At 43.0% G+C, this 15,627-nt stretch overlaps 1 protein-coding gene across 1 annotated transcript in view; it reads right to left on the bottom strand.

The window, feature by feature from the left end:
• gramd2aa (GRAM domain containing 2Aa) overlaps positions 1 to 15,627 on the bottom strand; it is a 97,036-nt gene that overhangs the window by 23,045 nt on the left and 58,364 nt on the right. The window contains exons 6-7 of the mRNA XM_034159811.1: positions 14,192 to 14,290; positions 1,356 to 1,427 (exon numbers count right to left, since the gene is read on the bottom strand). Of these exons, the coding sequence (XP_034015702.1) occupies positions 1,356 to 1,427; positions 14,192 to 14,290 (171 nt within the window). The remainder of the gene's footprint in view (positions 1 to 1,355; positions 1,428 to 14,191; positions 14,291 to 15,627) is intronic.

The raw sequence follows: 15,627 nt of genomic DNA, 5'->3' as shown, positions 1-15,627 counted from the left end.
TGTGACTAAAGCTCTGCCCCATGCAGATGACTGCTGGACCGATCATCGTCTGGTCATCAGCAAGCTTCTACTCCAACTGAAGCAGAAGCCCAGACGCCCGGCAAAACAAGCCCCTGCCAAGAAGCTAGCGGTGCGACGCTTGGAGGATCGGGATACGAGACTTGGTTTCCAAGATGTCCTCAGAAGAGAACTTCTCGACATCGATCTTGTTGAAGGAGACCCACTCCAGAACTGGGAAACTCTGAAAACAACTGTCGTCACTGTCGCAAAGTCAGAAATCGGTCTCCTCAAGAGAAAGCATCGGGACTGGTTTGATGAGAATAACACTGAGACCCAACAACTCATCCAGAAGAAAAACCAAGCTTATCTGAAATGGGAGAACGGCCCAGGATTGAAAGTCAAAGAGAAGGCCTTCAAGGACCTGAAATCCAGCGTCCAGAGTTTGCTACATTGCATGAAAGACAACTGAGCGTGCCCTCAAGCTCCAAACTTTTGCTGATCACAATCTACTGCATGAATTCTTCGCTGGGACTCGTGCCCTCTTCGGTCCTTGGAGAACTGTACCAACACCCATCGAAGCAGCTGACAATCTGACATTCTCAAAGACAACGAAGCCATTGGTCAAAGATGGAAAGAGAGATGGACGCTGTACAAATATCAAATTCAAAAGCTTGAGCGATTCCATCAGCAGAAGCTCAGGAGGATCCTGAACATCTCATGGGAGGAGAGGATTCCAAACACGACTGTGCTCAAAAGAGCTGACCTCCCCTCCATTGAAACAACAATCAATCGACATCAACTTCGTTGGCTTGGGCACATCCAGCACATGGACCAAACCAGACTTCCAAAGAGAGTTCTCTATTCAGAGCTGACTGCGGGACATCGAAAAAGAGGTGGTCCGAAGAAACGATTCAAAGATCAGATCAAACGCACCCTTCAAGACTTTAAGATCAATCTGGACGTGTGGGAGGATCTCGCTCTGAATCGGAGTGCCTGGAGATCTGCCTGCATGATTGGTGCCAAGACCATTGAAGGGGAGCGACGCCAACAGGCTAAATGACGCTAGAAAAAGCTCTGAATTGCTCAATGAGAAGCCGGCACTGCACCCCCTCCAACTATCCCTTGCCCTTCCTGTCCTCGTCTCTTCTACTCTGTATCTCTCTATATCACTCTCTATATCTCGGTCTATTCTCTCACACCAAATGGAAACACCCCTGATTCCTGGAACTATCCTCGATTATCGAGTGATGCCAATGACGACAAGCCCAGATTTGACCTGTTTTGGTAAAAGAAAAACAACAAAAAGAAGAAGAAGAAGAAGGGAAAAAAACAAGGCTGTGAGTTTGACCTCTGACCTGTAGGTGCGTGCAGATCCTGCGCAGGACGTCATAGACACTGTCTCTTGACAGCAGAGACACAAAGACATACTGTGAAAGTTAAAAAAAGAACAACGGTCAGTTAAACATGGTGCCTATTATCACTTAATAATACAATAAACTGATCAACAACTGACCAACTGCTTAAGTTAAGTATTTATTCTTATTACCGCCCTCCAGCTGGAAGGCCAGAAGACGGATACACAGCAATACAATACAGATTTACCACTTTGTAATGTTGCCGTTTGTGACATTAAGGATACCAAGTGATGAAGCTGTTCAGTTGTTATTGTGTCCCACTCACACACTCTAAGTCATGTGCATTCTGCATTAATGCTGCTGTCACAGAAGCGTCAGTTACCTTTGCTAAGGGGACTGACACAACCCCATACCCTGGACAGACCCTGGAATGGGATTTGTTGGTGTAACAGCCTGGATGGTCTTTTTTTCCCCTTTCTTCCAGAACACACAGCAGTCATTTCTTCTACAAAATAACTGGAATACTGAATTGACTGACTACAATACACGTTTCCACTGTGTGATGGTCCAACCCAGATGCCTCCAAGCCCAGATAAGTTGAGGCAGATTCTGTTTCAGTTTTAACAGGCATGTGACTGTAACTCCATATTGCAGTGCTTGACAAAGATTTCCTAAGTAATCTGTTGGCCATGTGACCTTATCAGCTATTGATGAATGATGGTTCTTGCCACATGAGGGGTCAGAGATCACTGGTGCTCAGCTTAGGCTTGTGCTCCTGCCCTTTACGCAGCAAAAATCCTCTAGATTCCTTGAATCATTCAATGATATAATTTACTTTAGAGGGAGAAATATGCAAATAACTTTCCTTCTTTCTTTGAAGAACACTGTTTCTAAACATTTCAATAATTTTCTCATGAATTTGTTGACAAATTGGGGATCCTCTGCCCATCTTTCAAAGACTGAGCGTTTTTAATCAACACTGTTTTTGACCAAATCATGATTTAGACACCTACTTTTTTTTTCTTAACTCACTACTATTCCTAAATTATCCCTGTCCCTCCATTTATTAGGAATATGTGGCAGGCTGGACATGCAGCAATCATTTTCTATAACCACTTACTCCAATCAAAGGTCATCGGGGGTGGAGCCTATCCCAACAGTCACAGGGCATGAGGCGGGGTACACCCTGGTCAGGATGCCACTCTGTTACAAGACCATATCTGGACAAATGAGTCATCAATTCACCTAACGTGCAGTTTTTGGAAGATGGAGGAGCCCATGGGAACACGGGGAGAACATGCAAAATCCACAAAGACAGGACCAGGTGGGACACAATCACACGACCTTCTTGCTGTGAGGAAACAGTGCTAACCACTAATCCACCGTGCCGCCCATGTGTGTATATGAACAAACAAAATGAAGTTGGCCACACAAACCATCAAATGCTGTCTGCAATGAAACAAAAGTCAAAATTAATTTAAGAATCCCTGCAGGTTTTTTAAAGTCGCATTTCCACACTGCCCAAAGTTTTCTGATTTGGGTTTGTAGAATGGCACTCTGCACATCTGTGTACCATAAAGTCAACAAAATTGATCAGATTTATACCAAATTTGAACTGGAAATACCAAGTAAGTATTTCTTCAGTAAGTTTGAATTTGAGCATTGATAATGTTTCACCAAAACCTTCTAAGGACTGTCCATTTTACTGAATAGAATATTGATTACTGGAATTGACGATCCCCTGTGGCTATAGTGTTATAGTGTTTTTAAAAATGCAAATATTGTGAAAAAAGCAGCAAATTTGCAGTACAAATGTAGCAAATTTGCCAGATTAAACATGCACATTTTCGAGATTATAAATATGCAAATCTGTGAGGAAAAAAGTAGCACATTAACTTAATAATTTGATAAATAGCCAAATTACCTGCATTTGCATTAACTGCAAGCAAAAGCATTATAGCATTATTTCTCTTATCTCTTAGACATTAAATATTGAACCCGCTGCCCATGTATTAATTCTTTTTGACTGTAAAAACGTACATGATGAAGTCATTGTCCTGTCTCATTCCATCGCTATAAGGCGCCAATAGGCTACATTTGCATGTGCATTTATGTACCTGTAGTTTTACGTGTTCTAATCTCGCGTTGTCTTTTTCTCGCAAATATACATGTTTATAATCTCGCAAATTTACATGTTTATAATCTCGTTAATTTGTGACTTTAAACTTGAAAATGTAATCTACGAGGTCTGTCCATAAAGTATCGTACCTTTTTATTTTTTTCAAAAACTATATGGATTTCATTCATATGTTTTTACATCAGACATGCTTGAACCCTCGTGCGCATGCTTGAGTTTTTCCACGCCTGTCGGTGACGTCATTCGCCTGTGAGCACGCCTTGTGGAAGGAGTGGTCCCGCCCCCTCGTCGGATTTTCATTGTCTGGAAATGGCGGAATGAAAAGGACTTTTTTTCCATCAGAATTTTTTCAGAAGCTGTTAGAGACTGGCACCTGGAAACCATTCGAAAAATTTATCTGGCTTTCAGTGAAAATTTTACAGGCTTCACAGAGAATACCCCTTTAAGGACGGTCGGTGCGCCGCGCTCCGAGCTGCGACGACGCGGCACAAACCACTGGATCATTTCTAAGCTGATGGCTCTGTGGATACGAGACCGTCGTGTGCTCTTTCTCTGGTTATCACAAGACCTGGACATCAGCCATTTTCCGGCAGATTTCACTTTTAACAAGAGATTTTGTCATGGAAAGCCGCGCGGAGGCTTCGCGCGTCACGACCGATTTGCTGATGAAGCGAGACAAAGGAACACCTCTGTTTCGGAGTGTTAGAGGACAAGTCTGTTGTGAAAGTGTAGGTACACGGACCCACAACAGGGGGCGCAATGAACGGACAATGGAGAAAAGTAAGAACAAGTTTTACTGTTGTGAAAATAGCACAACTGATACAACAATTAGCAATTTGTAAGCCGAAATCTGCTGGTGTCTTGTGGGCAGGCCCGAAGGTAGGAGACGTCCGTCCTAGTTGAACCGGAACCACCCAGATCTCCTCTGCCACCGAAACCCAGAAGTACTGGAACCGCCAAGTCCCGAATTCCCAGGTGGCCACTGCCTCCGCTCGTCGGGTCCGGTACTGCTGGCGGGAAAGAACACAAACACACAGGTTGGGATGCGACCGCACCCAGTAGATGAGAGGGGCAAAGCCGCCTCCACCTCTTGTCACACTGAAGCAGGAAAGGTGAGTACTTATCCGAACACTTGGCCTTCCGCTGTCCTGAAAAGTTTATAAAGTATCGTCACAAAGATACAGTATCTGTTGCAGAGGTGATTACCTTAAACTCAAGGTGATATCTCGGCACTGAGGTGGAGACGCTGTCCTGCTGATATACCTCCGTACTGAGTGAAGTCAGCTGTGTCCAGTAATGGGTGACAGCTGTCATCCTGGCTGCTCTCATCAGGCGGCGGCGCCCTCTGGTGCCTGGAGCCCGCACTCCAGGCAGGGCGCCCTCTGGTGGTGATGGGCCAGCAGTACCTCCTCTTCAGCGGCCCACACACAACAAAGTCAGGGACATGTCCAGCTCTCCACAGGTTCTTTTATACTCACTCGACTGGTAAGCACTGAAAGCCGAGATAGACATGTCCCAACTTGTCCTCTAACACTCCGAAACGGAGGTGTTCCTTTGTCGCGCTTCATCAGCGAATCGGTCGTGACGCGCGAAGCCTCCGCGCGGCTTTCCATGACAAAATCTCTTGTTAAAAGTGAAATCTGCCAGAAAATGGCTGATGTCCAGGTCTTGTGATAACCAGAGAAAGAGAACACGACGGTCTCGTATCCACAGAGCCATCAGCTTAGAAATGATCCAGTGGTTTGTGCCGCATCGTCGCAGCTCGGCGCACCGACCGTCCTTAAAGGGGTCCTTAAACCTGTAGTTAAAGTCCTTATTCTCTGTGAAACCCACTGAAAGCCAGATAAATTTTTCGAATGGTTTCCAGGTGCCAGTCTCTAACAGCTTCTGAAGAAATTCTGATGGAAAAAAAGTCCTTTCATTTCGCCATTTCCAGACAATGAAAATCCGATGAGGGGGCGGGACCACTCCTTCCACAAGGCGTGCTCACAGGCGAATGACGTCACCGACAGGCGTGGAAAAACCCTCGCATGCGCACGAGGGTTCAAGCATGTCTGACGTAAAAACATATGAATGAAATCCATATAGTTTTTAAAAAAAATAAAAAGGACCGTTAATTTATGGACAGACCACGTACATTTTTCCCCGTCTTTGAATGGCCCTAATATGCCGTTGTATAAAAAAGTATAAATCATCCAACTGTAAAATGTGAAAGCGTGACTGCCAATATTCTATTTATCCAAATCCCAATGTGGCAACGTGAATACATCAGTAATACAGCTGGTTTACTGTATCAGAAAGCACAAAATATGATTTTGTGAATATCGCCCAATTTATCGATCAAAGTGACCAACCCGACACGAAGCCAAATGAGCACCACGGTGTCTTTAAAAAATAATTAAATTAGCAGGGAGATGACGCTCTGTGTGTTACACCTGCAGCTCTTTGTGTTTTGGACTGTTGTTTCTCCTCGACACTGGAGCCCGACCGATATGGATTTTTTGAGGCAGATGCCGATAACGATATTTGGATGAAAAAATGCAGATAATCGATAAATCAGCTGATTTGGCGATAGCCGATAAATCAGCCGATAGTATTATTTTTTTAAATGAATAAAATGTTCTTTTTTGGAGCCTTAACAAAAAAAGGTATTAACTAAAAGCTGAAGCTTTGTCCTGATATTAACTTTATAACAGAGAAGAATTTTCAAGTTCAAAAAAATGCAAAAATGCAATTGGAACAGTTAGGCGGCTATTCAAATGGGCCAACTAGTAAGACATCACTCCTGAAAACAATCTTTGCCATATCACATGAGGTAAATCTGCCCTACGATTGTATTTTGGAAAACCATGTGACAGAGAACAAATTCCAATTGGACACTCACATTGCGCACGCCATCACACATCTTCTATGAGGAGTACCAAGATGGCCGACAGTGGATTGAAAGTCCGCGGAGTTAACGTTTCAGCAAAAAAAAAAAAAAAAAAAGTTTCTATCTCATATCATTAAAAAGTTATTTACAATTTAGTAAAGCTTGGTCCCAGCCATCGTATACGATGGTGTCGGCCCCAGAGGGTTAATGGTGAATGGCAGTAATTCCCAGAAGCCTTCCGGATGACCAGTGAATCTGAATGTTTCAACCTCTTAGCAGTAATCAAAAGTTTTTCATGCTAGAAATAAGGTCTACACAACGTGAGCTTAATAAAAAGTGTGACCAACGCAATGAAGCACATTTGACACATTACTATATAAACTGAGTTAATCAAACTGAGTTGAACTGAAATGGGAAAAATGTGAGGTGAATGTACAAACAACATCCTTATAAACTTACTTGTATGCTTTTATCAGCCGATCAGTGCAGTGTGATGGCGAACTACAGGGGCTGGTGATGAACACATTTAAGCAGGAATGTAAGCAGCTCTCAGTTGAATGGAGTCAGAGCTCCATCTACTGGACAAAGGGTGCAAGGACATTTTACATTGCCGACACAAACATTATTTCAGTAACTGTTCTGTTTATGAGAAATTATTGGCATTCTATCGGCAAAATTTCAGCCAATAGTGAGTACTTTGAAAAGGACTTATATCGGCCGATAATATCGGCCGGCCGATATATCGGTCGGGCTCTACTCGACACCTACTTAATGTTGCTTCGTGAGTTTCATGCTTTTGGTTACATCAACAAGCTTCTGGCAGACGTCTGGTTGGTTCCCATTAAAAGTTTTTGATTTCCTGATGTGGATTGTTTCTAAAGCACAGTCCAGATATTTTCAGGAGGTTTGAGGTCAGAACTGGGAAGGACATTCCAAAAACTTAATGTTCTCCTGCTTTGTTGTGCCACAATCAGCTTTGATGCTGTTGGGGTTATTGTCCTTTTGGAAAACCCAGTTCTGTGTTGTGTGGGCCGCCAGAAGAGGAGGTACTGCTGGCCCACCACCAGAGGGCGCCCTGCCTGAAGTGCGGGCTTCAGGCATGAGAGGGCGGTGCCGCCACGGACACAGCCGGGGGTGACAGCTGTCACTCATTATCTCATGCCAGCTGTCATCCATCTTCACTACATCATTCCACTCCATAAAAACCGGATGTCATCTCCACCTCGTTGCCGAGATATCATCTACCAGTGAAGGTAATATTCTCTGCTGTAATCTAAACTGTGTCTTAGTCTGAACTCTTTTTGCAGCCGCTTTCCTGTGGTGTGCCTTATCTGTGAGATTGGCGTTTGGTGTATTCAGCGACGGCTTCGCTTCACACCCCAACCAGATAAGTGGTTAGACAGGAGCTGCACGAGTGTGTGTTAGAGGTGGAGGTGGCATCTCCACCATTGTTGTTACTGGGTGTGCACGCACCCACGTCTTACTGTTTTTGCTCCTCGCTAGCAGTACCAGATCCGACATTCGGAGACGGTGGCCACCTGGGGACTCGGGACTTGGCGGCTCCAGTATTCACCAGGTTCGGTGGCAGAGGAAATCGTGTGGCTCCGGTTCTTCTCAGGACAGACGTCTTCCATCCTCGAGCCTGCCCACACGTCACCTTTGTGGATTGACTGTTTTCATAAATTCTGTATTCCTTTGTGTTTTGGTTGTGCCCTTTCACAACAGTAAAGTGTTGATATTCGACTCTTTCATTGTCCGTTCATTTACGCCCCCTGTTGTGGGTCCGTGTCACTACACTTTCCCAACATTCTGTCCAGATTTGAACCACCTATGACTGGGCAGTCAGGGTCTTGCCATCAGTTCTATTCAATTTATTTTCAATTTTCAATTTATTTAATTTATAGAGCACCAAATCACAAGAAAGTTTCCTCAAGGTGCGTCACTCTGTTAAGTGCAGAAACAAAACAGCATATTGTGTCTTGATACATTCTACAACTCTATTTTTTTTTAACCACAGATGAACTTGATTAATATATGTCACAAGGTACATGTGACCAAGCAGTGTGCGTGGTCGTGCATGTGCCGTCCCTGTACTAAGTGCAGCCTTTTAATGTCTCAACACCAAATCAGCTGGAATTTGTTCTGAAACATTTGATGAAAATGAAGCTCATTCTGATTACGGACACTGAAACAATGATCGGAGCAGGTTTTGGTTTTACTGCAGCGTAGCGTTTTGAGCTAACATAACTAATTCACAGTACTGATGAAAACTATTCCCACTCGCTCATCTTCAACCACTTCCTCCAATTAAAGGTCACAGGTCATGTTCTATATATTGTTGAATTCTAGTTTTCATTTCCTATTTTGTTGTTTATTTCTTCTAGAATTTACTCCTGTAGTTGGCATTGCGTTTCTCCCTGCAGCAGCTAGTTTTTTAGCTAGGCGCAGCAGAGGTCAGCGCAGTGATGAGCACACGGCCAGGAAGCAAACCAGACGAGTGGGGTTTTTTTAATCACAGCTATTCAGAATTTATTTATTTATTTATTTTAAACCAAATTTAGCATCCACTAACTGTCCATAACTTATTAACCAATACTTGTAGAGGGGAAGTGCCTCCACTAACCATCCAGCAGGTGGCAGTGAATCTATGTGGTATCACACAGACAAAACAAAGTTGCTTTTTTTAATGGTGGTTGGCTCTCACTGCGGTATTGTATCACTTCCTGTTCCGGAGCACAGCGGTGTTTTTCTGTATCTGTTAGCTGTTTAATCTGCGCAGTTAGATTGATCTAGTTATCTAGATTACGATTTGTTTCCCAGTGTAATCTTTACGTGCCTTAACTAAAGCACTCCTTCTGCTGAATCACCTCTAAATTATTTACACATTATTCACTTTGCGTGTTTTTAGGAATCCGCTAGCTTAGCGTAGCTACTAGCTCTTAGCCGATTTAGCATGGCGGCTTCTCCTGTCTCTCCCGCACTTTTCTGCTCTGGGTGTGAAATGTTTAGTTATTCCTCGGCCTCCTTTAGCAGTAATGGTACTTGTAATAAGTGTAGCTTATTCGTAGCTTTGGAGGCCAGGCTGGGCGAATTGGAGACTCGGCTCCGCACCGTGGAAAATTCTACAGCTAGCAAGGCCCCTGTAGTCGGTGCGGACCAAGGTAGCTTAGCCGCCGTTAGTTACCCCCTGGCAAATCCCGAGCAGCCGGGAAAGCAGGCCGACTGGGTGACTGTGAGGAGGAAGCGTAGCCCTAAACAGAAGCCCCGTGTACACCGCCAACCCGTTCACATCTCTAACCGTTTTTTCCCACTCGACGACACACCCGCCGAGGATCAAACTCTGGTTATTGGCGACTCTGTTTTGAGAAATGTGAAGTTAGCGACACCAGCAACCATAGTCAATTGTCTTCCGGGGGCCAGAGCAGGCGACATTGAAGGAAATTTGAAACTGCTGGCTAAGGCTAAGCGTAAATTTGGTAAGATTGTAATTCACGTCGGCAGTAATGACACCCGGTTACGCCAATCGGAGGTCACTAAAATTAACATTAAATCGGTGTGTAACTTTGCAAAAACAATGTCGGACTCTGTAGTTTTCTCTGGGCCCCTCCCCAATCAGACCGGGAGTGACATGTTTAGCCGCATGTTCTCCTTGAATTGCTGGCTGTCTGAGTGGTGTCCAAAAAATGAGGTGGGCTTCATAGATAATTGGCAAAGCTTCTGGGGAAAACCTGGTCTTGTTAGGAGAGACGGCATCCATCCCACTTTGGATGGAGCAGCTCTCATTTCTAGAAATCTGGCCAATTTTCTTAAATCCTCCAAACCGTGACTATCCAGGGTTGGGACCAGGAAGCAGAGTTGTAGTCTTACACACCTCTCTGCAGCTTCTCTCCCCCTGCCATCCCCTCATTACCCCATCCCCGTAGAGACGGTGCCTGCTCCCAGACTACCAATAACCAGCAAAAATCTATTTAAGCATAAAAATTCAAAAAGAAAAAATAATATAGCACCTTCAACTGCACCACAGATTAAAACAGTTAAATGTGGTCTATTAAACATTAGGTCTCTCTCTTCTAAGTCCCTGTTGGTAAATGATATAATAATTGATCAACATATTGATTTATTCTGCCTTACAGAAACCTGGTTACAGCAGGATGAATATGTTAGTTTAAATGAGTCAACACCCCCGAGTCACACTAACTGTCAGAATGCTCGTAGCACGGGCCGGGGTGGAGGATTAGCAGCAATCTTCCATTCCAGCTTATTAATTAATCCAAAACCCAGACAGAGCTTTAATTCATTTGAAAGCTTGTCTCTTAGTCTTGTCCATCCAAATTGGAAGTCCCAAAAACCAGTTTTATTTGTTATTATCTATCGTCCACCTGGTCGTTACTGTGAGTTTCTCTGTGAATTTTCAGACCTTTTGTCTGACTTAGTGCTTAGCTCAGATAAGATAATTATAGTGGGCGATTTTAACATCCACACAGATGCTGAGAATGACAGCCTCAACACTGCATTTAATCTATTATTAGACTCTATTGGCTTTGCTCAAAAAGTAAATGAGTCCACCCACCACTTTAATCATATCTTAGATCTTGTTCTGACTTATGGTATGGAAATAGAAGACTTAACAGTATTCCCTGAAAACTCCCTTCTGTCTGATCATTTCTTAATAACATTTACATTTACTCTGATGGACTACCCAGCAGTGGGGAATAAGTTTCATTACACTAGAAGTCTTTCAGAAAGCGCTGTAACTAGGTTTAAGGATATGATTCCTTCTTTATGTTCTCTAATGCCATATACCAACACAGTGCAGAGTAGCTACCTAAACTCTGTAAGGGAGATAGAGTATCTCGTCAATAGTTTTACATCCTCATTGAAGACAACTTTGGATGCTGTAGCTCCTCTGAAAAAGAGAGCTTTAAATCAGAAGTGTCTGACTCCGTGGTATAACTCACAAACTCGTAGCTTAAAGCAGATAACCCGTAAGTTGGAGAGGAAATGGCGTCTCACTAATTTAGAAGATCTTCACTTAGCCTGGAAAAAGAGTCTGTTGCTCTATAAAAAAGCCCTCCATAAAGCTAGGACATCTTTCTACTCATCACTAATTGAAGAAAATAAGAACAACCCCAGGTTTCTTTTCAGCACTGTAGCCAGGCTGACAAAGAGTCAGAGCTCTATTGAGCTGAGTATTCCATTAACTTTAACTAGTAATGACTTCATGACTTTCTTTGCTAACAAAATTTTAACTATTAGAGAAAAAATTACTCATAACCATCCCAAAGACGTATCGTTATCTTTGGCTGCTTTCAGTGATGCCGGTATTTGGTTAGACTCTTTCTCTCCGATTGTTCTGTCTGAGTTATTCTCATTAGTTACTTCATCCAAACCATCAACATGTTTATTAGACCCCATTCCTACCAGGCTGCTCAAGGAAGCCCTACCATTATTTAATGCTTCGATCTTAAATATGATCAATCTATCTTTGTTAGTTGGCTATGTACCACAGGCTTTTAAGGTGGCAGTAATTAAACCATTACTTAAAAAGCCATCACTTGACCCAGCTATCTTAGCTAATTATAGGCCAATCTCCAACCTTCCTTTTCTCTCAAAAATTCTTGAAAGGGTAGTTGTAAAACAGCTAACTGATCATCTGCAGAGGAATGGTCTATTTGAAGAGTTTCAGTCAGGTTTTAGAATTCATCATAGTACAGAAACAGCATTAGTGAAGGTTACAAATGATCTTCTTATGGCCTCGGACAGTGGACTCATCTCTGTGCTTGTTCTGTTAGACCTCAGTGCTGCTTTTGATACTGTTGACCATAAAATTTTATTACAGAGATTAGAGCATGCCATAGGTATTAAAGGCACTGCGCTGCGGTGGTTTGAATCATATTTGTCTAATAGATTACAATTTGTTCATGTAAATGGGGAATCTTCTTCACAGACTAAAGTTAATTATGGAGTTCCACAAGGTTCTGTGCTAGGACCAATTTTATTTACTTTATACATGCTTCCCTTAGGCAGTATTATTAGACGGTATTGCTTAAATTTTCATTGTTACGCAGATGATACCCAGCTTTATCTATCCATGAAGCCAGAGGACACACACCAATTAGCTAAACTGCAGGATTGTCTTACAGACATAAAGACATGGATGACCTCTAATTTCCTGCTTTTAAACTCAGATAAAACTGAAGTTATTGTACTTGGCCCCACAAATCTTAGAAACATGGTGTCTAACCAGATCCTTACTCTGGATGGCATTACCCTGACCTCTAGTAATACTGTGAGAAATCTTGGAGTCATTTTTGATCAGGATATGTCATTCAAAGCGCATATTAAACAAATATGTAGGACTGCTTTTTTGCATTTACGCAATATCTCTAAAATCAGAAAGGTCTTGTCTCAGAGTGATGCTGAAAAACTAATTCATGCATTTATTTCCTCTAGGCTGGACTATTGTAATTCATTATTATCAGGTTGTCCTAAAAGTTCCCTAAAAAGCCTTCAGTTAATTCAAAATGCTGCAGCTAGAGTACTGACGGGGACTAGAAGGAGAGAGCATATCTCACCCATATTGGCCTCTCTTCATTGGCTTCCTGTTAATTCTAGAATAGAATTTAAAATTCTTCTTCTTACTTATAAGGTTTTGAATAATCAGGTCCCATCTTATCTTAGGGACCTCATAGTACCATATCACCCCAATAGAGCGCTTCGCTCTCAGACTGCAGGCTTACTTGTGGTTCCTGGGGTTTGTAAGAGTAGAATGGGAGGCAGAGCCTTCAGCTTTCAGGCTCCTCTCCTGTGGAACCAGCTCCCAATTCAGATCAGGGAGACAGACACCCTCTCTACTTTTAAGATTAGGCTTAAAACTTTCCTTTTTGCTAAAGCTTATAGTTAGGGCTGGATCAGGTGACCCTGAACCATCCCTTAGTTATGCTGCTATAGACGTAGACTGCTGGGGGGTTCCCATGATGCACTGTTTCTTTCTCTTTTTGCTCTGTATGCACCACTCTGCATTTAATCATTAGTGATCGATCTCTGCTCCCCTCCACAGCATGTCTTTTTCTTGGTTCTCTCCCTCAGCCCCAACCAGTCCCAGCAGAAGACTGCCCCTCCCTGAGCCTGGTTCTGCTGGAGGTTTCTTCCTGTTAAAAGGGAGTTTTTCCTTCCCACTGTAGCCAAGTGCTTGCTCACAGGGGGTCGTTTTGACCGTTGGGGTTTTACATAATTATTGTATGGCCTTGCCTTACAATATAAAGCGCCTTGGGGCAACTGTTTGTTGTGATTTGGCGCTATATAAAAAAATTGATTGATTAAATTGATTGAATCATTCTGGTGCATCAAAGTTCACCAGATGCAGGAGCATAAATCCTCATTATATGGATTTGAATTTCCTGCGTTATATGATGACAGTGTATATTATCTCTGAGATACTGTGGCAGGGACGAACTAACTCACTCACTCATCTATTTTTTTCTTTCAATCAATTTCAATCAATTTTTTTATATAGCGCCAAATCACAACAAACAGTTGCCCCAAGCCAGATGTTTTTCCCAGTTGAGGGATTTGTGCTTCAGCCGGCGCTCACCTGCCCGTCCGATTGTTGACAGTTTGATATCGTTATTCCTGCACTCGGGAACACAGCAGAAGCTGTCACGCAAACCACAGTGACCAGCTGATTTCCCCCCCCCCCACCCCACGGCACAGGACTGCTGCCCTATCTTTAGCTCAGTGGGTTTTTTCCATCACACCTCTGGCGGAACACGCAGCCACGCTGCACTAATCTCAGTAAGTGAATGTCACAGAGCTGGAAGTGTTTACCTTCTGCCCAGCGTCTGTGGTGATCGCCAGGCCGTTCGGCACCAGGCCAGCTGTTTTATGCTTCTTCACCAGCCTGACAGAAATCACAGGGAACGCCACCTGTGCCAGACAGAAAAGATAAATGTTCAAACTGCAATGTTGCAGTCAGCATGTGACATGACTCACAATACCAGGATCATGACAATTCAAAACATGGGGATCACAACGCAACTCAAAACACGGAGATCACGGCACGACTCAAAACACAGAGATTACGACTCAAAACACAGAGGTCACAACGCGACTAAAACACAGGGATAAGGACGTGCCTCAAAACACAGAAATTACTACTCAAAACACAGGGATCACGACACAACTCAAAACACAGAGATCACAACGCAACTCAAAACACGGAGATCACGGCACGACTCAAAACACAGAGATTACGACTCAAAACACAGAGGTCACAACGCGACTAAAACACAGGGATAAGGACGTGCCTCAAAACATAGAAATTACTACTCAAAACACAGACATCATGACGTGACTCAAAACACAGAAATTACTACTCAAAACACAGACATCATGACGTGACTCAAAACACAGAAATTACTACTCAAAACACAGAGATCATGACGTGACTCAAAACACAGAAATTACTACTCAAAACACGGGGATCACAACACAACTCAAAACACAGAGATAACAATGCAACTCAAAACAGAGATTGCAATGCGACTCAAAACACGGAGATCATGACAAGACACAAAACACAGGGATCATGACACAACTCAAAACACAAAGATCACAACGCAACTCAAAACAGAGATCACAATGCGACTCAAAACACAAAGATCACGACAAGACACAAAACACAGGAATCATGACACGACTCAAAACACAGAAAATACAACTCAAAACACGGATCATGACGTGACTCAAAACATAGAAATTACTACTCAGAACACAGGGATCACGACAACTCAAAACACAAAGATCACAACGCAACTCAAAACAGAGATCACAATGCGACTCAAAACACGAAGATCACGACAAGACACAAAACACAGGAATCATGACACGACTCAAAACACAGAAAATACAACTCAAAACACAGGGATCATGACGTGACTCAAAACACAGAAATTACTACTCAAAACACGGGGATCACGACACGACTCAAAACACAGAAATTACTACTCAGAACACAGGGATCACGACAACTCAAAACACAGAGATCATGACGTGACTCAAAACACAGAAATTACTACTCAAAACACAGGGATCACGACACAACTCAAAACACAAAGATCACAATGCGACTCAAAACACGAAGATCACGACAAGACACAAAACACAGGAATCATGACACGACTCAAAACACAGAAAATACAACTCAAAACACAGGGATCATGACGTGACTCAAAACACAGAAATTACTACTCAAAACACGGGAA

This window comes from Thalassophryne amazonica, chromosome 2 (assembly GCF_902500255.1).
Source record: "Thalassophryne amazonica chromosome 2, fThaAma1.1, whole genome shotgun sequence".
Classification (NCBI taxonomy): Eukaryota; Metazoa; Chordata; class Actinopteri; order Batrachoidiformes; family Batrachoididae; genus Thalassophryne; species Thalassophryne amazonica.
Note: the sequence above shows the minus strand (reverse complement) of the source record. Positions and strands in the feature narration are given on the sequence as shown.